This window comes from Vitis riparia, chromosome 1 (assembly GCF_004353265.1).
Source record: "Vitis riparia cultivar Riparia Gloire de Montpellier isolate 1030 chromosome 1, EGFV_Vit.rip_1.0, whole genome shotgun sequence".
NCBI classification, from domain to species: Eukaryota; Viridiplantae; Streptophyta; class Magnoliopsida; order Vitales; family Vitaceae; genus Vitis; species Vitis riparia.
Window position 1 is genome coordinate 5,701,242 of NC_048431.1, and position 27,283 is coordinate 5,728,524.

The 27,283-nt window shown below is 32.5% G+C and overlaps 2 protein-coding genes across 4 annotated transcripts; both read left to right on the forward strand.

Annotated features, from left to right (window-relative positions):
- Positions 1 to 839: 839 nt before the first annotated feature.
- Positions 840 to 8,842, forward strand: LOC117918943 (probable RNA-dependent RNA polymerase 1). 2 transcript variants are annotated; one of them, XM_034835946.1, is made up of 6 exons: positions 840 to 901; positions 1,013 to 1,097; positions 2,500 to 3,042; positions 4,748 to 6,609; positions 6,925 to 7,075; positions 7,811 to 8,842. In XM_034835946.1, exons 3-6 carry the CDS (start codon positions 2,530 to 2,532, stop codon positions 8,612 to 8,614), a joined length of 3,330 nt encoding a protein of 1,109 aa, XP_034691837.1. In that variant the 5' UTR covers positions 840 to 901; positions 1,013 to 1,097; positions 2,500 to 2,529; the 3' UTR covers positions 8,615 to 8,842. The 2 variants fall into 2 exon arrangements, with proteins under 2 accessions (XP_034691837.1, XP_034691829.1); XM_034835938.1 differs by having other exon boundaries at positions 840 to 860; positions 902 to 1,097.
- Positions 8,843 to 18,126: 9,284 nt separating this feature from the next.
- LOC117918933 (probable RNA-dependent RNA polymerase 1) lies at positions 18,127 to 26,693 on the forward strand. Of its 2 annotated transcripts, XM_034835925.1 has the most exons (6): positions 18,127 to 18,337; positions 19,374 to 19,457; positions 19,850 to 20,384; positions 22,136 to 24,012; positions 24,618 to 24,768; positions 25,555 to 26,693. In XM_034835925.1, exons 3-6 carry the CDS (start codon positions 19,869 to 19,871, stop codon positions 26,386 to 26,388), a joined length of 3,378 nt encoding a protein of 1,125 aa, XP_034691816.1. In that variant the 5' UTR covers positions 18,127 to 18,337; positions 19,374 to 19,457; positions 19,850 to 19,868; the 3' UTR covers positions 26,389 to 26,693. The 2 variants fall into 2 exon arrangements, with proteins under 2 accessions (XP_034691816.1, XP_034691806.1); XM_034835915.1 differs by lacking the exon at positions 19,374 to 19,457.
- Positions 26,694 to 27,283: the final 590 nt, after the last annotated feature.

A 27,283-nucleotide genomic window follows, 5' to 3' on the forward strand; every position in this document is an offset into this window, starting at 1 on the left:
TTTGGAACAATTATATTTTGAATTTAATTGGACCTAAAAATTAAGGTTTGATTCGTATAAGTTCACCATTTAAATTTAAAATGTAGAGTAAATGTGAAAATTGAGAAGAATAATTTGAATTTTTTATCTTTTAAAAAATAACCTTTATTGGATATGGAAAATAAAAAGAGTAAAAAAACATTAATTTCAATTTTATTCCTTTTATAAACCTCAATAAAATTTAATTTAATTTAGTGATTTAGAAAAAAATACATAATTTTCTAAAAATTAAAAATAAAATTATGATTATTATTATTTAAAAATCAAATATTTTGGAAAATATATATTTTAAAAATTGTATATGTAAAAATTAACTAAAAATATATCAAAATTATTTTTTAAAATAATATATATATATATATATATATATATATTTTTTTAAAAAAATTAGTTTTCTAAAATTGATAAATTTTTAGAATAATTATTAAAAAAAATTAAGATAAAAAAGTTTATCAAATATTATGGTAGAAAATACTCAAAATGGTTTTAAAGGGTATATTGATCTTTTCATATTTTATATTATTCTCATCAATTATTCAATTTTTATGGATCAAATCTTAATTTTTGGGTTCAATTGGATCTAAAATACAATTTTTCTAAATAATTTTGGTGCGGTGAGCAAACTACGAGGGACTAATCGACTAAGGAGGTGAACCTATACAGTCATTGCCACATCATTTACATACGTCATCACAACTAATTTTCAAAAAAGTGCCGCGATGCAAGGAATCTAGAACTTCGTCTTCTATATATAGCTTTGCAAACTTCAGACTGGTCTGAGGACAAGCGAGAATGAGGATGATCGGATGGCTCTCCCTAGGGTTTTGAGTTTTATTCTTTGAGTGAAATAATCGCAGATCAGGTTTTGAGTTTTATTCTTTGAGTGAAATAATCGCAGATCAAGTCTCTACAATTTCTGGTTTCTTTTCTTCTGGGCTTGTTATTTGATTTCCACTCTCTAACTTCCTCTCAGTGACTCGCTGTTTCGGTTACTTGCCGGGGAAAAAGAAGGAAAATTCCTAATTTTTCTTTTCATTCCGGAAGATTCTCGCTAGAACGTAATGGAAACCTATGCTATAAATTCATGTTGATCTTTCATACATATTCATCTAACTTTTGTTTTTGTTGTTTTTTGCGCGTTGCTCGGCTCACTATTTCTGTTTTGCGATTCGTTTGAAAGCTTTGATTTGGTTGGGAGGGTGAATTTTGATTATAATGTCTTGTTGTTTGATTTTTAAGTGTGAAAATTCTTGTCAATTGCGGCCATGTGTTTGTATTAGGTTCTTCCAACGTCTGAAACATGAAAAAAATAAAAATAAAAATAAAAATAGAAGCCGAGATTCAAAATTTTGATTATGATTTATTTTTCTGCATTTTCTTTAGTGTTTAGATCTAGTAATGCCTTTTAGTGTATCTTTTATTTGGTGACTGGCTTATGTAACTTTCTTCTGGGTGGGCATGGGGTTTCTTGTATTAATATGGCGACAGGCTATATATGGTGATCTTTGAGGAGATTGTATTGCTAAAGGTGTTATGGTTCCTCCACAGTTTTCACGAGCGTTTTATATATATAGGCATAATTACATATTCATATAGAGTTTAAGATTTATATTTCTGTTCTCATCTGGTCCCATATCTCCTACAATTTTTTGGCCGAAAGAGAGCACTTCCACTTCTTTAACAAGGGCTAGTGTGGAGGTTCATACTGACATCTCTTTCTTGGTACTAAAACGCTGTAATTACTAGAATTCTAGTTATAGATCAACGAACTATTTCTTGTGGTTGCTGGATTATAGGACTTCCTGCTGATGGTAATTGTATTTAGATGCTTGCCCTTTGTAGATTAAGGAAACATGGTTCTATACTTTCAAGAAATAATAGTAACCTGACCCTCACACACAGCACGCTTTCACATACACATTTGGACAGTAATTTTTGTTTTAAGTTCCATAAAATTGCTTGAATTAATTTCACTGGTATTAATGACTAGGTACTCAATGTTTAATACGTTGTTAGGGTCATATATGGTCACATGTCATCCTATTTACATTGAACTGAGACAAGGTTGGGTCCTCTGTCTCTGCATTTGTTCATGTTCTCTATTTTCTCTGCACTCGTTCCATATTGTCTATTTTCTAGTGCTTGCAGTCCTAATTTCTGAAGTTTGAAGCCGTGTACAGGAAAATCATATGATAAAACATGTCATGAGTCTTGCAATTTAATCTATATTTTGCTATAGGAGCATTTTTTATTACCAAAACAGCTTAAAATATTTGATTTCTTTCATAATTCAACCATGCTTAATCATTGAACTTCATGACATTGCCATAAAGATTTCTCTAGCAAACAAAAGTTCTCAAATTATAAGTGTATATATATATATATATATTATTTATAGCATGTTATGTATTCAACATGGAACATTCATATTTTTACAATCTCTGATTTTGGGTTACACAGTGAAATTGCAGTTAAACTCGGTCGTACAGGATGGGTAAGACAATTCAGGTGTATGGAGTCCCTTCCAATGTGTCTGCAAATGAAATTAAGGAATTTCTGGAAAAATATACTGGTGAAGGAACTATTGAGGCCTTAGAGATTAAGCAGCCTAAAAGTGGAGTATCAATGACACATGCTAAAGTTCAATTTACATCCTTAATACTTGCAAAGTTAATTATCTCATTAGCTAAACAACTATGGTATGGGGGTAATTATTTGAAGGCTCGAGAAATGGATCTTGATATTATTCCAAAGCCAAGGACCTTTTTGCATAGTATGGATCGGATAACATTACATTTTGGCTATCAGATGTCAGATGAACGATTTTCTGTGCTCTGGAAAGCAATAAATGTTTCTGTCAAATTTGGGTTTGGATTGAGAAAATTTTACTTTTTTCTTTCTCATGGCTCTGAGGAGTACAAGCTTGAGCTTTCCTATGAGAACATTTGGCAAATTCAACTACGGGAGCCATGTGGTCAAAATACAAAATTTCTCCTTATTCAGGTTTGCTTGACAAAATTTTGATTGTTCAATTTCTATTATTCACTTTCACTTCATACTCTTTTTACTACAGTTTTGTCCATTAGAAAAATTGAATAATTTGCATGTTTGGGTTGTATTGTGACTTTTTCCTCTTTTGCGAACTTTTTATGGTTTGCCTATTCACAAGCAAATTAAATTGCATTACAAATTCAATGTCTTTTCAATTATTTTCTTTAACAAAGGTTAGACCTCAGAGATGAAATCTTGTCAAAGTGGTTAACTTAGATCAATGGATTAATTGTTGTGTTTGTTGCTTGATTGATTACTTTTTGTGTTTTAAGAGACCTGAAAGGTGAAACAAGGTAATTTTTGTGGATGTTACATACTTGGGAGAAGGCAATGTAGCTTGGATATGGGAAATGGACACTATAACATGAGAAGCATACACTGATGCAAATCTGATATAACGCCGATAAGTATTAAGTTAAAAGTAACTGATACATTGAAAATCAAATTTGACTAATGTTTGTTTTGTTATCTCTCTTGCATGTACTGTCCAAATAAGGCCGGCTTCTTGAGTAATCAATCCCCTCATTTTGCACATGCTTAAATAACTGGCTTTTGAATCTCAAAATTTATAAGAGACCTGATTTATATGTTTCTCTAAATGGGCAATATGTTCAGGATTTTACAGGAACTTCAGCTTTTTGAACCATATTGTTTTGACCCCTACTGTTTCCTAAATATACCAGGCTGCATTCTATCTACATCCCAAGCATGTCCAAGCTTTGAGAAAGTAATTTTTAATTTATGATACATATGGCAAGCAACCATATGTATCTGACGAGCCTCCATTTTAGAGTATGTTGGATACAAACATGTCTCCTCAGAGAAGTGTCTGGGTTTAGAGGAGAGGTATAGTGCCGTAGAAAACAGCAATCTGTATTCCATCCTTTTACATTTGTATTGACATCATTGTTATACCATTTTAAAGCAACTATAGATCTGGATTGTACATAATCTTTCTAAAATGGTTCTGATGGTAATACATGGAAGATGAATAAATTAAAAAACAAATCAATATAGAAAGAATTGATAATTTTTACAAGTAGAAACTTTATTTATGATATTCCGAAATTTGGAAGGATCATTTTCTAAACTAAAAGGTGCTATACTCCTTCCATAATGTCAAAATAGTACAAGAATTCAATTTTACATCTATATTCTTCAGCTATTTAAATGTGTACAAACCTTGACTTTCATGTCAAAATTTGAAAATACTGGAGCATTGTCCAATCTTAATCCATATGATCTTCCAATTGAGCATAATATTATTATTCTTACTGTCAAATTGGGTATAGTATTCATTGTTTAAACCTCTTCACACCTCTCCTGTTTTTCCTGCATCAGGGAGTATGTCAATTACCATATGGAGTAGAAAATAATTTATCATATGACATCTTTATCTTCCTTATGAAAGGGTGTTTTTCGGTTTACATTAAATGAAAGGGTGCAGCTTGACCTGTTTCTATTAGAAGTTGGAAGTTTTGACATCTTTTATGAATGTGCATTAAATGTTTGATGTTATATGTCAACAGTTACTTGTATTTTAGAGAATTGGTATTAATGATGCATAAAGAGAATTTGTGTTAATGGTTCAATTGCTCTCCTTGTGTGCTTACATGTCCACCATGTTTCTAACATGTTTTTCCTCTTTGGTTACTAGTTACTTGATGCTCCACAGATTTATGAGAAAGATGTAAGTGCTCTCAGCTATTTTAAGGAAACTCCTGATGACCAGTGGGTCAGGGAAATTGATTTTACTCCATCATGCTCTATCGGGCAATCTTCTGCATTATGTTGGGAGCTTCCACATGGCAGTCAACTACCAAATTTTTGTGAAAATTTTGCTCGTTATACAGAGAATGACAGAAAATTCATTTTGGAGAGTGGCGCAAGTTTTTCTGGCAATTTGCATCTAGTTCCCATCGTAGGTCCACCTCAAGGATCTAACTTGCCGTTTAAAATATTGTTTAAGATTAATACCTTGGTTCAGAATGGTTGTTTATCAGGGCCTACTCTTGATACCAATTTTTTCCGGTGGGTTGATCCACAGAGAATAAATATTTCTTTTATAGAGCATGCCCTAGAAAAAATGTATTATTTGGCAGAGTGCTGTTATGAGCCTGTTAGGTGGCTCCATGAGCAGTACAGAACCTACATATCAAAGCAAGTTGCTGGATCTCCTGCTATTTCCTTGGATACTGGATTGGTGTATGTCCGGAGGGTTCAGATTACCCCATGTAAAGTATACTTTTGTGGCCCAGAGGTTAGTGTCTCCAATCGGGTTTTACGCAATTATCCTGAAGATATTGATAACTTTCTCCGTGTTTCTTTTCTAGATGAGAACTCGGAGAAAATTCATTCAACAGTTATATCTCCTCGTATGTCAAATGAAGGAAGGCGAACTGGAGTATACAGAAGGATACTATCAATTCTTCAAAATGGCATAGTTATTGGTGATAAGAAGTTCGATTTTCTTGCCTTTTCTTCAAGTCAGTTGCGGGATAATTCTGCCTGGATGTTTGCTTCAAGACCTGGGCTTACTGCTGCTGACATCAGAAGCTGGATGGGTGACTTTTCTCAGATAAGAAATGTAGCAAAATATGCTGCCAGACTGGGTCAGTCTTTCAGCTCGTCCAAGGAAACATTGAAAGTTGCTAAGCATGAAATTGAAATTATTCCTGACATTGAAATCCATAGGGATGGAACAACATATGTCTTCTCTGATGGAATTGGGAAAATATCCGCTGAATTGGCTCACAGAGTGGCTATAAAATGTGGTTGTAAAAGTTCTACTCCATCAGCATTCCAGATTCGATATGGTGGGTACAAGGGTGTTGTTGCTGTTGATCCAACATCATCTAGGAAATTATCATTGAGAAAGAGCATGTTCAAGTACGAATCAGAAAACACAAACCTAGATGTTTTATCATGGAGCAAATATCGGCCTTGTTTTCTCAATCGTCAATTGATCACCCTTCTATCTACTCTCGGAGTTAAGGATCGTGTTTTTGAAAAGAAGCAAAGAGAAGCCGTTGATCAACTGGACACCGTCTTAAAAGATCCACTAAGGGCACAGGAGGCACTGGAGTTGATGTCTCCAGGAGAGAACACTAATATTCTCAAAGAAATGCTCATGTGTGGTTATAAGCCAGATGCTGAACCATTTCTTTCAATGATGCTACAAACTTTCCGGGCTTCAAAGTTGCAGGAATTGCGGGCTAAAACAAGAATATTTGTTCCAAATGGAAGGTCTATGATGGGATGTCTAGATGAAACTAGAACCTTGGAATATGGTGAAGTGTTTGTACAGATTTCTGGCACTGGAGGAAGGCAATCCTTTGGTGATTCCCTCATGTTCCATGGAAGTGGATCACACCATGACAATTTTATTCTTGAGGGAAAGGTAGTTGTTGCTAAAAATCCTTGTCTACACCCTGGTGATGTTCGAATCCTGTCGGCTGTTGATGTGCCTGCTTTGCATCATATGGTGGATTGCGTCGTTTTTCCACAAAAAGGAATGAGGTAAAGATGCTATAATATCTCCAAATTGATATTTTGAGGCAATAAATCCTAGATTTATTTGGTTATAAGCTGTTTGTTTTAGCGTCCACCTTTTAGTTTCAAACAATCAATCTGAGATTATGTGACTTAAAACATGTCTGTCATATATACACCATATACTATGCTCAAATATGCATGCACACAAATATGTACACACATTCTTCTCCAGTTTTGAACTTTTGAAAATGTTGGGGCACTCCATGTGTACATATATAGCTATTTGTACTTTTCTTTATGCCAAGCTGTTTACTGACAATTGCTGAATTATGATATTAGACCCCACCCGGATGAATGTTCGGGGAGTGATTTGGATGGAGATATCTACTTTGTTTGTTGGGATCATGATCTAATTCCGCCTCGACAAATCAATCCCATGGATTATACCCCAGCGCCAACTAAGGTCTTGGATCATGATGTCATGATTGAGGTACTTACTCTTTCAGTTGTGTTCAAGCAATTTGGAATAGATTGCCTTTTTATTTATTGACAGCCCCTGTGCATGTTTCTCTCTGTCCTGGCCATAGTTTGTTAATTGATTTTCCTTTCTGTAACAACATTGTGAAGTCACCAATGTTTACATTGTTAAATTTTTTTCTTTCCTTTTCTTTTGTTCATTGGCCATATAGAAATGCAGTTTGACAGGATTATGGTCTCATATTTAAACATCCATTATATATCAGTAATTGTTTATGCAATTAAATAAGCAAGTCAATCATCTTTCCCTTGTGTAGCCATCATCACTCTGCATCTTATATCTGTTAAAAACATTTGTGCATATTTTTCTTTGTATGTGACTGCATACATGAGCCACATTCATCAGTATTCCATAGAAATATGAAAATTGATATTCACATGTATTTATTTCTTTAGGTAATTGTTTTCACTTTTCACACACACCTTCAAGTACATAGGGCAACAGTTTCAACTGACAGAATGAATCTTCACATATGTAGATTGTATATAAAGGCTAGAAAGCTAGTTAGCTTTGAGCATTAGAACAACGTAAAATTGGCCTTAAGAAGTCTTCAATCCTAAGATGTATTCACAACTTTGTGAAGCTTGATGCTCACTCAAAGCTCCTTTGTCATTTCCATCCTTTTTCTTTTCTTTTATTTTTTTCCTGGTTTTTGCTTAAAATAATGTAGTTGTATTTATGGAGCAGGAGGTTGAGGAGTATTTCACCAACTACATAGGGAATGACAAGTTAGGAATCATTGCAAATGCCCACACTGTCTTCGCAGATAAGGAGTACGACAAAGCATTGTGTCCTCCTTGCAAAGAGCTTGCAAAGTTGTTTTCAATTGCTCTAGAGTTCCCCAAAACTGGTGTGCCTGCTGAAATACCATTTCATCTAAATGTGAAGGAATATCCAGATTTCATGGAAAAGGCCAACAAACCAACCTATGAATCACAATCTGTGATTGGAAAGCTTTTTCGAGAAGTGAAAGACGTTGCACCACACAACTATGATATAAGATCCTTCACCAGGGATGTGGCAATGCAGTCTTATGACGCTGACATGGAAGTGGATGGTTTTGAAGACTATGTCAGAGATGCTTTCTACTACAAAAGTCAATATGATTTTAAGTTGGGGAGCCTGATGGATTGCTATGGCATTAGAACAGAGAGTGAAATACTCAGTGGGAGTATCATGAAAATGTCAAGATCTTTTGATAAGAGGAAGGATGCAGAAGCCATTGCTTTGGCTGTAAGATCCTTGAGAAAGGAAGCTAGGACATGGTTCAACAAGATGGGAAGTGGGACATATGCTGGAGCTGATGATGTATACGCAATAGCATCTGCATGGTACCATGTTACTTATCATCCTTATTATTGGGGTTGCTACAATGTGGGAATGTATCATGACCATTTCCTCAGTTTTCCATGGTGTGTTTATGACAAACTGATTCAGATCAAGAGGGATAAAATGAGTATTAGGTCTCTACGTCTGTCATTGCTGGGATGAAGACTCAGTCATGGGTTGCGTTTGGGTTGAGGAATTTGCCATCTTATGTGTTCCTTATATCTTCTCCCTCCATCATGTACCCTCCCCCTTCCAACTCTGGAGCATGATATTTAGTTCTTTCTTTCTAGTGAAGTATCTCTATAAGTTCATAGGAACGTCCAGACATGACTCTTAGTACTTTACTGTTTAGTGTTTGTGTATGCACTGAATATAAATGCTTTATTCTGATATTTGGGACTAGAATATTGATTCCTGCTGCTAAATTTATCTTAAGATTTTCCTTTTTGGTTGCCTTTTCTCTGTGGCTCTAGCAGTCTGTCATTGTGTCTGGAGACCTACACATTGCATACATGAATGAAATTAGTTCTCTGATTTACCCTGAAACTTCCCTGAGCTTGGGGACAAATGCGGACTTGCAATAAAGGTCTAAACGTCGAACATCATTTTCTAAGAAGAGGTTTTCACACGGTGGCATCTCATAGCAATCCTGGGGTCCTATCATCAGAATCCAAAATAAAAGGTAAATTTCCCTCTTGTATGCATAATCCTAAGAAAGATTTGCATGGTTATACATTTTTATTGTTAATCACTGGAATTGTGAGAGTAGGATCACCTTCAAACCGCATCATTTGTGCCTCGGAACAACAAGAAGTTGAGTTAGTTCCTTAGTGCTCAATTCTAGCCCGGCAAAGCTTCTGCAGTTTTGTTAAGAAACTTTTCAACAATAAATTGATAATATCACTTCCAAAGTTACAATCATATCATCCCCTTGGGTGAATCAGAACAGAGTTAGTTGACTTGTTCTGGAGGAGTCCGCTTGAGCTTCACTTACTAATCCTTGTACAAAATTAAGCATTTTGAGAATCTGTAGTTTTCTTGGAAAATTGGATAAAGTGAGAAAATTCCATAATTATAAGATAAAGTGCAAATCCAAACAATAGAGTGCACTTCATTTCGTCTTTCGTAGAGTTTTTGAAGTTCGAAATCCATTCGATATCTTAATTGTGTTGTCCAATGGTCCAGTTTATCTGCAAAATTCCTCCCATCACAGTCTCCTCCGAATGAAACAAAGCTTGCAGAATGAGCAGTTGCAACCTCTACTAAAAAAAAATCTCATGGGTCTCAAGCTCTCTGGTAAAATTTCTTCTTGCAATTGTAGGTAACCAGAAGGCATTGACATTTTTGCTCCTTTTTGGTTGCTTTTATATTCATGCTCTTCTCTAATAGTTGGTATGAGGCTATATCCTGGAAGTTGTGTTCTTGGATTTCATGAGTATGTAAAAGCCATTTCCAAAAGCCCGAGGACAACTTATCATCTGTTTCTACAACAACCAGTTTTTCTTCTGATTATGCACAACCAAATCTGGTCACTTTCACCATAATATACATTGATATCCTGAAACTAGTCTCAGAGAAGGGACCAAGAAACTAGCAGGAAGAGTAGTTTATGATCATCTTTAAATAGCATCATTTACGCCTTAGAACAAAAAACAATTGAGTTCCTTCTTTGTGGCTGGATTCCAGCTTGTGGGAGAAGTCCACAGTTTTCTTGTAAAGCCTATCAAACACCTCATCAATAATCCCACTTCCCAGTCTGTAAAACAACATAAAACTACCACAACGACAAAAATTCAACAATTATGGAGGACATTGTTAGGAATTCTGCATAATATAAACAAGATTTTAGCATAACCGTCTGTGTACTTCCATTAGTTGAATAAAAAAAAAAGGAGATTGTTAGCCTGAGACTCCCTTAATTGTGTTTTGATAATAACAAATTATGGTTAGTATACTAATAATTTTAAAATTAAGTTAAGCTTCAAGTATTAATTGAAAAATTCAAGTGAGTAATCAAGTCAGTCATCAAAGATCCAATAAATGCAAGATCAAGAGAGCATGAAGACCATTCAATTAAGGTGATCACTTGGGTGCACTTAGGAATTTTAACTCATTCATGTATCATTTTCATACTTGTTTTAAGCTTTAAAAGATTATATTTTTATATGCTCAAGTGTTAATCCAAAACCTTAGGCAAAAATCTTTGAAATTTGTTTTATAAAAGTGCTTAAAGATATTGCCTAAGTGTAAGAAAGAATTAAAATGGAAAAAGATAGATTTTTGAGCTAAATTTATCTAATTGATTGAGGGTGGAGTTGAACCCATTGACTTATTACCCTTTCTCGTTCAAGAACTAGTTGATGATGCGTGCAAAAATTTTCTCTCTTTTAGAAGGGTTGCTCTCTTGGTAGAAGGGAATCCTTTCCTAGTCAAGGGGTACCTTTTCTTGGTTGAGGTCCGATCGAACCCTTAACAGTCACCTGCCAAACATTAAATGTCCAACGACTAGTTAATCGGTCGATCGGAACTCAATTGAGAAAGACCCATTGGTGTATTTTTTGGTGTTCAAGGTTAGAAACTTATAAATAAAGGGCTCTCATTCAATTATTGATAAGAGAACACTTGCATTAAACTTTTTATCTACTTGTTTTCCATATTCAAAGCCCACATTATTTCTTTGGTGCATTAAATCTTCATTTGCAAATCATTTTTAGTGCACCTTGTTTTCATCCTAGTTCCCTTGTACTTGCAAATTAATTGTGCTAAGATTGAGTGACTCCAAAATCTCTTGATTAAAGTAAGGTTACATGTTTAAGCTTCAAGTTGAAAATAAACTTGAAGGGTTGTTTGTAGTGTCCATTGGAGCCGTGAATCCAATTGTAAGAGCTTAAAAGCTTGCTCGAAACTTTATACTAGTGGAACCTTTATTCGGAAGGAGCTTGAGGGGAGATAGATGTAGGTGGAAATTACCTAACCACAATAAAACAAGTTTGCAATATCTTTCACTCTTATCTCTTTACTTTTATTGTTCACCCCCCTCCCCACTTCCCCTTCCTCTTTGATGTTTTTCTCAAACTATTAGCCTTTAATTCACAATATTTATTATAAAAAATGGGTAATAGATGTGGAATTGTAATTTTAAAAAGCAAATGAGGTAAAGAAATTTAAGATTAAGAATAAGTTAATTATTTTAACTTTATAGTTAAAGTTAAAAATATCTTTAAATTATAATATTAAATTATTTTATCAAATATATTTAATTTATTTAATAACTTAAATTAAGTTATCAAGTCATACTAAGTGATTAAGTTGACTTATAAAACACTCTCTAACTAAGTGTTTGGTAGAACTTAAAACTTATTATTTAACGGCTTAAATTGACTTCAAGTTAAATTATTTCTAGGTTGTTAACTAAAAACTTATTATTTATTTATTTTTAAAGTATTAATGTTCTTTTGTAAAATTAGTTTAAAATTTATTATAAATCAACAAATTGACACATTACCTTTGTTAATTTTAACTAATATTTATCATCATTCATTTTAACTCATATCTATTTTCATTAATTTTAAATAATAAATTTAGTTATAAAATATCCATATTTCGAGTATTGTAAATACATAAAATAACAATAAAATATTTGCTATAAAAAATAAATTATAGATGTAAAATCATAATTCTAAAATATATTCACATTAATGTGGACAAATAAGGTAAAAAAGATTTGAGATTAAGAATAAAATTAGCTATTTTGACTTTAATACTTAAAGTTAAAAATAATTTTAAGTTTTAACATTAAGTTATGTTATTAAATATGTTAAATCTATTTAATGACTTTAATTAAGTTATTAAGTTATATTAAATCATTAAATTGATTTATTAAAGACTTTCTCTAAATTTGTAACATATACATTTTATTAAATCATTGTACACTAGTGTTTGTCTTTTTTACTTAATTCTAAATGGAACTTAAAATTAAATATTACTTAATAATGTTAAGTCTTAAGTTATTTATTTTTTTAATATTTTATTTCTATTAAATATTATAAATTTATAAAAACCAATAATTTACTTTTAACATTTAGGAAAAGTTAAATATTTAGTTTTTTTATTCAATTAATTTTTTTTAAAAAATAAGTAATAAGTTAACAAAAAAAATAAAATAAATAAACTATTTAAAATCTGAAAACAAATTATTTAAAAAAAAAAAAATTAAAAAACCAAACAACCGTTTGCTTCTTTTACTTCAGTTGTAATGTATTTGAATGATCCATCATTGGAGCTAGGTAGAATCTTTGGTGCCCGTCCTTTCCTCTCTTTTACCTTACCACTTGCTATTAATTTAAAGTTTTGAAGGTGCATCAACTAGCCTCTTGGATGTTAAGAGACTAGGTGTGCTGTTGAGCTTGTTCACCTTCATGATTAGCTTCTTTACACATGTTCAGCCCCTAACTTTATAAAGAACCCTATGATATTTAAAAAAAAATAAAATGCTTCTAATACCTTAAGTTGGATCTATTCTTAAAAACAAAAAATTGTTTTTTAGAAAAGAAAAATATTTTCTAAATTAAAAATGTGTACAAACTTTTAACAATTTTTTTTTTCTTTGAATTTTTTTTTCATATTATTTTAAGAACCAAATTTTAGATATTTTCAATTGTTTTTTTATAAAATATTTGAAGACATAATTGAAAATATGGATGATTGCATTACATATAATTGCAGTATATCTTTAGGTAAAATAAGCTAAAAAACTATAAAAACTTGTTTTGAAAAACTATTTTTTAACAACGTTTTGAAACAAATCCTAAAATGTTTTTATTCTTTATAATTTATTGAGTTGTTTGGTTGGTAGTTTGCTTTTGGTTCTTTTTAACCATGAAAGGTTTAACTTTTATGATCAATAGAGTTGAATCTTGTTGCTTGTTTTCTAAGCAAGGATAAAGATAAAAGAAAAAAAGCAATAATAAAGACGGTAAAATGATATTAATTATGAGGTTTTATTGTTTTAAAATTTGTGGAAAATATTTAAAGAGTATTGACAATTATTTTTAAGGTTTATTATTAAATTTTACAGTTAAAAATAAAAATAATTTATTAAACATTAAATGGTAACTAAATAATATTTTAATAATATATTTTTATAAACTAAGACTTGAATTATTTTTTCACATAACTTATTTATTTAGAATGTCAAAAATATAAGTTTTGAAAAACATAAATATTTTAATAATTAATGATGAAAATATTAGTGAACAGAAATTTATCGTTACTTAGATTTTACAAATATATAAAAATATTAATATATATTTTGACAAAAAAAATGACAAAAATTGTTAAAAATTCATTAAAATATCTAAATTTTTTTAAAAAATGATAAAATAAATAAAAATGTATATTTTATAAGTGTAACTGATATATATATATAATCAATAATAATCTTTATCAATTTTTTTAAAATAAAGCATTTAAACCATCTGAATTACTAAAAAGGATTTCAAAATAATTCATTTGTTTTCTTCCTTAGGAAAGTTATTTGGAGATAATGATGAAATGGGTGTTGAATTCAGCGAACTTTAAGGCATGTGCTGCTTGCTGTACGTACAATCCTAAAAAAAAGACCAATCCGCTTCCAAAACTTGTGAGGGAAGTTGTGCTTTTTAATTTTTATATTAGAAATTTTATTATTCTTGTTTACGAACTTAGCAAGCAAGTTTCCACACCTGGGTCAATGTCCAGTCGGGAGTGAGGTCCTCTCACAAAAATGTATAGGGCATTAGAACCGAGGGTCCTTTAGCCTTTAGGAGGCCCCCACAGGGGCCTAAAAGTCGGATGAATGAACCATCCGCGTAATGAAGGCAGGGTGCGAGTGGGGCCCCTGCTATTTTGGAGTCTTCCTCCATTCTCTGTTTCCCAGCCTTCAAGTGCCATTTCGCCCTTGCCTCTTCGGCTGGGCAAATGGACCGGGGTGGCTCATGGTTTATTTTTATTTTTCAATTTAATTTCTTTATTTTAAAAATATTTGATTAGATGTAGAATAACACTCACATTTGAGAAAATAATTTTGCACGTGTCATCTCCTTTTTGATATTTGTACTTTTAGATTTTTTATTATCAAAAAAATATTCCATGTGAGATAAAAATTAAAAATATAATTTAAGGATATTTTTGTTGAGAAAAATATTATATTTCTTTCTTTCGGATTCGGGTTTTTAACGTCCGAACAAAGTAAATAATTCTTTGTTTTTAGTGCAAGGGTGGAATCACTGGCATGAATGGAATTGGAAGGCACGCGTTTGCGGGATTTTTCTCAATAGTACGGTAATTTAAAAAAGTTATGTTTAAATTACTGTAGTAGAAGAAGTTATTACAAATATATGGTAGTTTTTGCCACCTAGGAAAGAGGATTTGCCACTTAGGAGAGAGGAGATAGGTTCAGCGGATAATTTTTTTTTTAAACCAAAGTCATATTTTCAAATTTCAAAGGGAAATCGTCTTTTCAAAAGACGAGTTCCATGAAAAAAAAAATTAGTATTTAAAAAAATTCCTCATTTACAAGGGAACTCGTCTCTTGAAGAGACGAGTTCCTTGAAAAAAAATATATATTTTTTTTAAAAAAATCCCAAATTATTATTTTAAAAAAAAAACAACAATTCCTCGAGGGAACTCGTCTCTTCAAGAGACGAGTTCCCATGGGAAAGTTCCTTGAAAAAAAAAATATTTTTTTTAAAAAAAATCCCAAATTATTATTTAAAAAAAAAAACAACAATTCCTCGAGGGAACTCGTCTCTTCAAGAGACGAGTTCCCATGGGAAAAAAAAAAATATTTTTTTAAAAAAAAATTCCCAAATTAAAAAAAAAAAAAATACACAATTCCACATGAAGAGACGAGTTCCCATGGGAAATTTTTTTTTTTTTAAATATATTTTTTTATAAAAAAGTTCCCAAATTAAAAAAAAAAAAAAAAAAAAAAACAATTCCACAAGGGAACTCGTCTCTTCAAGAGACGAGTTCCCATGTGAAAATTTTTTTTTAAAAAAATTCCCAAAAAAAAAAAAAAAATTCCATAAGGGAACTCGTCTCTTGAAGAGACGAGTTCCCATGGGAAAAAAAATACCAAATTTAAAAAAATTAAAAAAAAAAAAAAAAAAAAAAAAAAAAAAAAAAACAATTCCTCAAGGGAACTCGTCTCTTCAAGAGACGAGTTCCCATGGGAATTTTTTTTTTTTTTTTAAATTTAAAAAAAAATACCCAAATTAAAAAAAAAAAAAAAAAAACAAAAAAACAATTCTCCAAGAGACGAGTTCCCATGGGAAAATTTTTTTATAAAAAATTTCCCAAATTAAAAAAAAAAAAAAAAAAAAAAAAAAAAAAAAAAACAATTGGGAACTCGTCTCTTGAAGAGACGAGTTCCCATGGGAAAATTTTTTTTTTTAAAAAAAAAAAAAATACCCAAATTAAAAAAAAAAAAAAAAAAAAATTCTTCAAGGGAACTCGTCTCTTCAAGAGACGAGTTCCCATGGGAAAATTTTTTTTTTTCTTTAAAAAATACCCAAATTAAAAAAAAAAAAAAAAAATTCTTCAAGGGAACTCATTTCTTCAAGAGACGAGTTCCCATGGGAAAAAAAAATTTTATAAAAAAATTCCCAAATTAAAAAAAAAAAAAACAATTCTGCAAAGGAACTCGTCTCTTTAAGAGATGAGTTCCCATGGGAAAAAAAAAAAAATTTAAAAATATTTTTTTTATAAAAAATTCCCAAATTAAAAAAAAAAAAAAAAAACAATTCATAAAGGAACTCAAGAGACAAGTTCCCATGGGAAAAAAAAAATTTTAAATATTTTTTTTTATAAAAAAATTCCCAAATTAAAAATAAATAAATAAATAAAAAACCAATTCTTCAAGGGAACTCGTCTCTTGAAGAGACGAGAGTTACCATGAAAAAAAAATATTTCAAAGTTCCCATGAAAAAAAATTAATATTTTTTTAAAAAAAAATCTTCAAGGGAATTCGTATAGACGAGTTATCGTGAAAAAAAAAAATTTGAAATCTCAAATTAAAAATATATATTTTCAATGTCATTAAAGCAAACGGCTTATCTATGAAGAGACGATTTCCCTTTTGGATTTTTTTTTCTTTTTATAATTTGGGATTTTTTTTAATGAAGAGACGATTTCCCTTTTGCAATATTATTTTTTATTTTTTTTTATATTTTGGGATTTTTTTAAAAAATATATTAAAAATATTACTTTTTTTTAAAGAGACTATTTTCCCTTTGGAATTTTTTTTTTATTTTATAATTTGGGATTTTAAAAAAAAAAATAAATATATTTTTTTTATGGGAACTCATCTCTTCAAGAGACGAGTTCCCTTGAGGAATTGTTTTTTTTTTTTTTTTTTAAATAATAATTTGAGAATTTTTAAAAATATATATATATATATATTGGGAACTTTTTTTTAAAAAAAAGACGAGTTCCCTTGAGGAATTGTTTTTTTTTTTTTTAAATAATAATTTAGGAATTTTTTAAAAAAAAATATTTTTTTTATTTTTCATGGAACTCGTCTCTTGAAGAGACGAGTTTTGAGGAATTTTTTTTTTTTTTTAATTTGGGAACTTTTTAAAAAATATATATTTTTTTTCCATGGGAACTCGTCTATTGAAGAGACGAGTTCCCTTGAGGAATTGTTTTTTTTTTTTTTTTTTTTTTTAATTTGGGAACTTTTTTAAAAAAATATATATTTTTTTTCCATGGGAACTCGTCTCTTGAAGAGACGAGTTCCCCTTGTGGAATTGTTTTTTTTTTTTTAATTTTTTTCCCATGGGAAACTCTTCTCTGAAGAGACGAGTTCCCCTTGTGGAATAGTTTTTTTTTTAATTTGGGAATTTAAAAAAAAAAAAAAAAATTTCCCATGGGAAACTCGTCTCTTGAATTTCCCTTGTGGAATTTATTATTATTTTTTTTAAGGAATTTTTTTAAAAATATATTCCTTGAGGAATTTTCTTTTTTTTTTTTATATATTTTTTTCCAAGGAACTCGTCTCTTCAAGAGACGAGTTCCCTTGTAAATGGGAAATTTTTTTAAATACTAATTTTTTTTTTCATGGAATTCGTCTTTTGAAAAGACGATTTCCCTTTGAAATTTGAAAAGATGATTTTGGTTTAAAAAAAAAATTATCCGCTGAACCTCTCTCCTCTCTCCTAAAATCCTCTTTCCTAGGTGGCAAAAACTACCGTATATTTGTAATAACTTCTTCTACTACAGTAATTTAAGCATAACTTTTTTAAGTTACCGTATTATTGAGAAAAATCCCGCGTTTGCGCGATCCCACCATTGCGGGAAAGGGAGAGAGACTTGCGGTTGACTAGATCAATGTACGAGTGCGAACGCTTCCACGCCTACACACTCACTCACCAGTCACCACGTCAGAAATATCACCGATAAATTTAGCTGACGCGGCGACCAATTATTGGATGATGTGGCGTGGTCTTTCTGTTCCCCATGTGATCTCTGCCTGTGGATAGATGAAGCGGCAAACAAACTAGGAGGGACTAGGGAGGTGCACCTACAGGATCATTGCCACATCACTTGCATACGTCAGCAAAAGTAATTTTAAAAAAAGTGCCGCAACGCAAGGAATCTATTCCTCCGTCTTCTATACATAGCTTTGCAAGCTACAAACTGGTCTGACAAGTGAGAAGGAGTATGATCGGATGGCCCTTCGTGGCGGTTTGAGTTTAATTCTTTGAGTGAAAAAATCGCATCTCAAGTCTCTTCAATTTCTGGTTTCTTTTCTTCTGGGTTTTTTATTTGATTTCTACTCTCTAACTTTCTCTCTGCGACTCGCTGTTTCGGTTACTTGTCGGAGACAAATAGGGAAAATTCCTGGTAATTTTTCTTTCTCGTTTCCGTCAGATTTTCGCTAGAACGTAAAGGAAGCTATGCTATACTATCATGTGGATGTTTCATACATATTCTTCTACCTTTTGTTATTTGTTGTGCTCGACTCGCGATTTTCTGTTTTGCAGTTCGTTTAAAGCTTTGATTTGGTTGAGAGGGTGATTTTGATTATAATGTCCTGTTGTTTGCATTTTTAAGGGTGGAAATTCTTATCAACTGTGGCCATGTATTTGTATTAGGTTCAGTCGTGTCTTCCAACGTCTGAAACAAGAAAAAAATAAAAATAGAATCTGAGATTCGAAATTTTGATTATGGTTTATTTTTTTGCATTTTCTTTAGTGTTTTGATCTAGTAATGCCTTTTAAAGTATCTTTTATCCGGTGACTGGCCTGTGCCACTTTCTTCTGGATGGGCATGGAGTTTCTTGTATTAATATGGCTATATAACACCATTTGACACTCTATGTATGGTTTTTAATCCTCTGCATAGTAATTTAAGAAGGGCATTATGAAGAGATGGATCTTTGAGGAGATTGTATTGCTAAAGGTGTTATGGTTCCTCCACAGTTTTGAGGAGCGTTTTATATATATAAATAGGCATAATTACATATTCGTATAGATTTTCAGATTTATATTTCTGTTCTCATCTGGTCATTATCTTCTACAATTTTTTGACTCTGAGCACTTCCATTTCTTTAACAATGGCTAGTGTGGAGATTCATATTGACATTACTTTCTTGATACTGAAATGTGGTAATTACTAGAATTCTAGTAATAGATCAACCAACTACTTTTTGCAGTTGCTGGATTATAGGACTCTGCCTATAGGAATTGTATTTAGATGCTTGCCCTTTGTAGATTAAGGAAACATGGTTCTATACTTTCAAGAAATAATAGAAACTTAAATCTCACACAGAGCATGCTTTCACATACACATTTGGACAGTAATTTTTGTTTAAGTTCCATAAAATTGCTTAAATTAATTCCAAGGGTATTAATCACTAGGTACCTTAAAACGTTGTCAGGGTTCATATATGGCCACATGTCATCCTATTTAAATTGAACTGAAATGGAGGAGAGTGTCAAATGATTAAGATATGTATGGCAAGGTTGGGTTCTCTCTCTACATTTGTTCATGTTGTCTATTTTCTTTGCACATGTTCCATATTGTCTATTTTCTAGTGCTTGCTGTCCTAATTTCTGAAGTTTGAAACCATGTACAGGACAAGCATACGATAAAACATTTCATGAGTCTTGCAATTTAATCTATATTTTTCTATAGTAGTATTATTTATTACCAAAACAGCTTAAAATATTTGATATCATAATTCAACAATGCTTAATCATTGAACTTCATGACATTGCCATGAAGATTTCTCTAGCAAGCAAAGTATTCAAATTATGAGTGTGATGTTTTTTTTATTTATAACATGCTTATATTCAACATGAAATATTCATATTTTTACAATCTCTGATTTTGGGTTATACAATGAAATTGCAGTTAAACTCGGTCTTACTAGATGAGTAAGACAATTCAGGTGTATGGATTCCCTTCTATTGTGTCTGCAGATGAAATTAAGGAATTTCTGGAGAAATATACTGGTGAAGGAACTATTGAGGCCTTACAGATTAAGCAGCCTAAAAGTGGAGCATCAATGACGCATGCTAAAGTCCAGTTTACATCCTTTGAACATGCAGAGTTTATTATCACGTTATGTAAAAAAAAATTATGGTATGAGGGCAATTATTTGATGGCTCGAGAAATGGATCTTGATATTATTCCAAAGCCAAAGGCCTTTTTGCATAGTATGGATCAGATAACATTACATTTTGGCTGTCAGATGTCAGATGAACAATTTTGTGTGCTTTGGAAAGCAATAAATGTTTCTGTCAAATTTGGGTTTGGATTGAGAAAATTTTACTTTTTTCTTTCTCATGGCTCTGAGGAGTACAAGCTTGAGCTTTCCTATGAGAACATTTGGCAAATTCAACTACGGGAGCCACGTGGTCAAAATACAAAATTTCTCCTTATTCAGGTTTGCTTGACAAAATTTTGATTGTTCAATTTCTATTATTCACTTTCACTTCATACTCTTTTTACTACGGTTTTGTCCATTAGAAAAATTGAATAATTTGCATGTTTGGGTTGTATTATGACTTTTTCCTCTTTTGTGAACTTTTTATGGTTTGCCTATTCACAAGCAAATTAAATTGCATTACCAATTCAATGTCTCTTCAATTATTTTCTTAGAAAGGTTAGAGCTCAGAGATGAAATCTTGCCAAAGTGGTTAACTTAGATCAATGGATTAATTGTTATGTTTGTTGCTTGATTTATTACTTTTTGTGTTTTAAGAGACCTGAAAGGTGAAACAAGGTAATTTTTGTGGATGTTACATACTTGGGAGAAGGCAATGTAGCTTGGATATGGGAAATGGACACTATAACATGAGATGCATACACTGAAGTGATAAGTAATAAGTTAAAAGTAATTGATATCATTGAAAATCAAATCTGATAAATGTTTGTTTTGTTATCTCTGTTGCATGTACTCTCCAAATAAGGGTGGCTTTTTGAATAATCAATTACCTCATTTTGTACATGCTTAAATAACTGGCTTTTGAATCTCAAAATTTATAAGATGCCTGATTTATATGTTTCTCTAAATGGGCAACATGTTAAGGATTTTACAAGAACTTTAGCTTTTTTGAATATATTGTTTTGACTCCTGCTGTTTCCTAAATATACCAGGCTGCATTCTATCTACATCCTAAGTATGTCCAAGCTTTGAGAAAGTAATTTTTAATTTATGGTACATATGGTGAGCATCCATATGTATCTGATGAACCTCCATTTTAGTGTATGTTGGCTACAAACATGTCTTCCTTACAGAAGTGTCTAGATTTAGAGGAGAGGTATAGTGCTATGGGAAAGAGCAATCTGTATTCCATCCTTTTACATTTGTATTGGCATCATTGTTATATCATTTTAAAGCAACCATAGATCCTGATTGTACATAATCCTTCTAAAATGGTTCTAATGGTAATCTATGGAAGATGAATAAATTAAAAAACAAATCAATATAGAAAGAATTGATAATTTATACAAGTAGAAATTTTATTTATGATATTCCGAAATTTAGAAGGATCATTTTCTAAACTAAAAGGTACTATACTCCTTCCATAATGTCAAAATAGTACAATAATTCAGTTTTACATCTTTATTCTTCAGTTATTTGAATGTGCCCAAACCTTGACTTTTATGTCAAAATTTGAAAATACTGAAGCATTGTCCAATCTTAATCCAGATGATCTTCCAATTGAGTATAATATTAGTCTTACTGTCAAATTGGGTATAGTATTCGTTGTTCAAACCTCTCCTGTTTTCCCTGCATCAAGAAGTATGTCAATTACCATATGGAGTAAAAATAATTTATCATATCTCATCTTTATCTTCCGTATGAACTGGTAGTTTTTGGCTTTACATTGATATAAGGATTCCTTGAACTAAATATGCATATGGACTTTCACTGATATATGTTCTTGGAGAGTGGTAGGTCTTGTGTAATGCTGCGTGGCTTGACCTGTTTCTATTATAAGTTTGAAGTTTTGACATCTTTTATGAATATTTGTGTTAAATGTTTGGTGTTATATGTCAACAGTCACTTGTATTTTAGAGAATTTGTGTTAATGATGCATAATGAGAATTTGTGTTAATGGTTCAATTGCTTTATTCGTGTGTTTACATGTCCACCATGTTACTAACATGTTTTTCCTCTTTGGTTACTAGTTACTTGGTGCTCCACAGATTTATGAGAAAGATGTACCTGTCCTCAGCTATTATTTTAAGGAAGTTCCTGATGACCAGTGGGTGAGGGAAATTGATTTTACTCCATCATGCTTTATTGGGCAATCTTTTGCGTTATGTTTGGAGCTTCCATATGACAGTCAACTACCAAATTTTCGTGAAAATTTTGCTTATTATAAAGAAAATGATGGCAACTTCATTTTGGAGAGTGGCTCAAGTTATTCTCACAATTTGCATCTAGTTCCCATCTTGGGTCCACCTCAAGGATCTAGCTTGCCATTTAAAATATTGTTTAAGATTAATACTTTGGTTCAGAATGGGTGTTTATCAGGGCCTACTCTTGATACCAGTTTTTTCCGGTTGGTTGATCCAGAGAGAATAAATATTTCTTTTATAGAGCATGCCCTTGAGAAACTGTATCATTTCAAAGAGTGCTGTTATGAGCCTGTAAGGTGGCTTAGTGAGCAGTACAGAACCTACGTGAAGAAGTCAGTTGCTGGATCTCCTGCTATTTCCTTGGATACTGGATTGGTGTATGTCCGGAGGGTTCAGATTACCCCATGTAAAGTATACTTTTGTGGCCCAGAGGTTAATGTCTCCAATCGGGTTTTACGCAATTATCCTGAAGATATTGATAACTTTCTCCGTGTTTCTTTTCTAGATGAGAACTTGGAGAAAATTCATTCAACAGTTATATCTCCTCGTATGTCAAATGAAGGAAGGCGAACTGGAGTATACAGAAGGATACTATCAATTCTTCAAAATGGCATAGTTATTGGTGATAAAAAGTTCGATTTTCTTGCCTTTTCTTCAAGTCAGTTGCGGGATAATTCTGCCTGGATGTTTGCTTCAAGACCTGGGCTTACTGCTGCGGACATCAGAAGCTGGATGGGTGATTTTTCTGAGATAAGAAATGTAGCAAAATATGCTGCCAGACTGGGTCAGTCTTTCAGCTCGTCCAAGGAAACATTGAAAGTTGCTAAGCATGAAATTGAAAATATGCCTGACATTGAAATCCGTAAGGGTGGAACAACATATGTCTTCTCCGATGGAATTGGGAAAATATCTGCTGAATTGGCTCACAGAGTGGCCATAAAATGTGGTTGTAAAAGTTCTACTCCATCCGCTTTCCAGATTCGATATGGTGGGTACAAGGGTGTAGTTGCTGTTGATCCAACATCATCTAGGAAATTATCATTGAGAAAGAGCATGTTCAAGTATGAATCAGATAACACAAACCTAGATGTTTTAGCATGGAGCAAATATCAGCCTTCTTTTCTCAATCGTCAATTGATCACCCTTTTATCTACTCTCGGAGTTGAGGATCATGTTTTTGAAAAGAAGCAAAGAGAAGCCGTGGATCAACTGGACGCCATCTTAAAAGATTCAGTAGCGGCACAGGAGGCACTGGAGTTGATGTCTCCAGGAGAGAACACTAATGTTCTCAAAGAAATGCTCATGTGTGGTTATAAGCCAGATGCTGAACCATTTCTTTCAATGATGCTGCAAACTTTCCGGGCCGCAAAGTTGCTGGAACTGCGCACTAAAACAAGAATATTTGTTCCAAATGGAAGGTCTATGATGGGGTGTCTAGATGAAACTAGAACCTTGGAATATGGTGAAGTGTTTGTACAAATTTCTGGCACTGGAGGAAGGCAATCCTTTGGTGATTCCTTTGGTGATTCCCTCATGTTCCATGGAAGTGGATCACACCATGATAATTTTATTCTTGAGGGAAAGATTGTTGTTGCTAAAAATCCTTGTCTACACCCTGGTGATGTGCGGGTCCTGTGGGCTGTTAATGTGCCTACTTTGCGTCATATGGTGGATTGTGTTGTTTTTCCACAAAAAGGAAAGAGGTAAAGATGCTATAATATCTCCAAATTGATATTTTGAGGCAATAAATCCTATATTGATTTGGTAATAGGCTGTTGTTTTAGTGTCGAACTTTGACTTGCAAACAATCAATCTGAGATTATGCGCATAAAAACATGTTTGTCATATATACTAAATCTACTTGATGTGTTGTATATGTGCCATATACTATGATTAAATATGCATGCACACAAATGTGTACACACATTCTTCTTCAGTTTTAAACTTTTTTAAATGCTTTGGAGCTCCATGTGTACATGTATACACGCATAAATGAATACATAAGCATCCAGCATGCTCAGGCATATACTGGCTTTATATGTATGTAGATATTAGTTTATTTCTAGGCGCATATTGGCTTTATATGTGCATATTAGTTTGTTTCTGACTAGTAAAATTAATTATGTGTCTTCTGATTTTTTTGACTGATAAATTTCTATTTGTTGCTTGTAGAATTATCATATAATGATTTTATTTTTTCAAATAAAGTGCTGCTTTGTCTTAGTCAATCTTCTGCTGTTGATTATAGTTATTTGTACTTTTCTTTATGCCAAGTTGTTTACTGACAATTGCTGAATTATAAGATCAGACCTCACCCAAACGAATGTTCGGGGAGTGATTTGGATGGAGATATCTACTTTGTTTGTTGGGATCGTGATCTAATTCCACCTCAACAAACCAATCCCATGGATTATACCCCAGCTCCAACAAAGGTCTTGGATCATGATGTCATGATTGAGGTATTTACTCTTTCAGTTGTTCATTGTGTTCAAGTGATTTGGAATAGATTGCTTATTTATTTACTGATTGCCCCTGTGCACATTTCTCTCTCTCCTGGCCATTGTTTGTTAATTGATTTTTCTTTCTGAAACAACGTTGTGTAGTCACCAATGTTTACATTGTTGACTGGGTTTTTTTTTTTTTTTTTTTTTTTTAACTTTTGGTCATTGGCCATGTAGCAATGCAATTTAACAGGATTATGGTCTCATATTTAAACATCCATTATATATCTCAGTAATTGTTTATGCAATTAAATAAGCAAATAAATCATCTTTCCCTTATCTAGTCATCATCACTCTGCATCTTATATTTGCTAAAAGCATTTGTGCATATTTTTCTTTGTATGTGACTGCATACATGTGCCTCATTCATCAGCATTCCATAAGAATATGAAAATAGATACTCACTTGTATTTAATTCTTTAGGTAATTGTTTTCACTTTTCACACACTCACACCTTAAAGTACACAGGGCAACAGTTTCAAGTGACAGTATGAATCATCATCACATATGTAAACTGTATATAAAGGCTAGAAAGCTAGTTAACTTTGGGCATTAGAACAACGAAATATTGGCCTAAGAAGTCTTCAAAGCATTTAATTGTTGGATTGCATTTATGGGCACATTAAGATGTATTTGTAACTTTGTGAAGCTTGATGTTCACTTAAAGCTCCTTTGTCATTTCCATCCTTTTTCTTTCTTCTGTCTTTGCTTGCTTAAAATAATGTGATTGTATTTATGGAGCAGGAAGTTGAGGAGTATTTCACCAACTACATAGTGAATGACAGCTTAGGAATCATTGCAAATGCCCACACTGTCTTTGCAGATAAGGAGTACAACAAAGCATATTGTGATCCTTGCACAGAGCTCGCAAAGTTATTTTCAATTGCTGTTGACTTCCCAAAAACTGGTGTGCCTGCTGAAATACCACGTAATCTACGTGTGAAGGAATATCCAGATTTCATGGATAAGGCTGACAAACCAACCTATGAATCACAATCTGTGATTGGAAAGCTTTTTCGAGAAGTGAAAGACATTGCACCACACAACTGTAATATAAGATCCTTCACCAGGGATGTGGCAAGGCAGTCTTATGACCCTGACATGGAAGTGGTTGGTTTTGAAGACTATGTCAGTGATGCTTTCTATTACAAAAGTGAGTATGATTATAAGTTGGGGAACCTGATGGATTATTATGGGATTAAAACAGAGAGTGAAATACTCAGTGGGAGTATCATGAAAATGTCAAAATCTTTTGATAGGAGGAAGGATGCAGAAGCCATTGGTTTGGCTGTAAAGTCCTTGAGAAAGGAAGCTAGGACATGGTTCAACAAGATGGGAAGTGAGACAGATTCTGAAGCTGATGATGTATATGCGAAAGCATCTGCTTGGTACCATGTTACTTATCATCCTAATTATTGGGGTTGTTACAATGAGGGAATGGATCGAGATCATTTCCTCAGTTTTCCATGGTGTGTTTATGACAAACTGATCCACACCAAGAGGAAGAAAATGAGTGGTAGGTCTCTACATCTGTCATCGCTGGAACGAAGACTCAGCCAAGGGTTGTGTTTGGGTTGAGGAATTTGCCATGGTATGTGTTCCTTATATCTTCTCCCCCCAACACGTACCCCTACCCATCTCTGAAGTATTGGAGAGGATATTTAGTTCTTTCTTTCTAGTGAATTATGGCTATATGTTCATAGGAACATTCAGACATGACTTAACCCCTGCACCCTAGTACTTTACTGGTTTGTGTTTGTCTATATTATCCGATGTAAATTTGGTATATGTTTGCCTATGTACTGAATGCAAATGCTGTATTGTGATCATTGGAACTAGAATATTAATTCCTACTGATAAATTTATCTATGCTTTTCCTTTTATTGCTTATCTTGACTCTGGCTCAAGCAGTGTGTCTGAAGACGTCCCACACATTACATACATGGATGAAATTAGTTCTCTGACACACCGTGAACCTTCCCTGAGCTTGAGGAGAAAAATGGACTAACAATAAAGGTCTAACAGTCGAACATCATTTTTTAAGCAGAGGTTTTTACACAGGGGCATCTCAAAGCAATCCTGGGGTCCTGTCATCAGAATCCAATATGAAAGGTAAATTTTCTCCTTGTATGCATAATCCTAGGATTTGCATGGTTATACATTTTTATTATTAATCACTGGAATTGTGAGACTAGGATCTCCTTCAAACCACATCATTTGTGCCTCGGAACAACAAGAAGTTGAGTTAGTTCCTTAGTGCTCAATTCTAGTCCGGCCAAGCTTCTGCAGTTTGTTAGAAAACTTTTCAACAATTAATTGATAATATCACTTAGGTTGGGAAATGGAGACAAAATCTGATCTGATTGACTTGGTATCATTGAAGATATTTTCCAAATTCATGGGTTTGAAAGATTGGTTGACCAAAACAGTGTTCCTCTGAAACAAATTTTATTTCCTCAATCATGAAAAATGT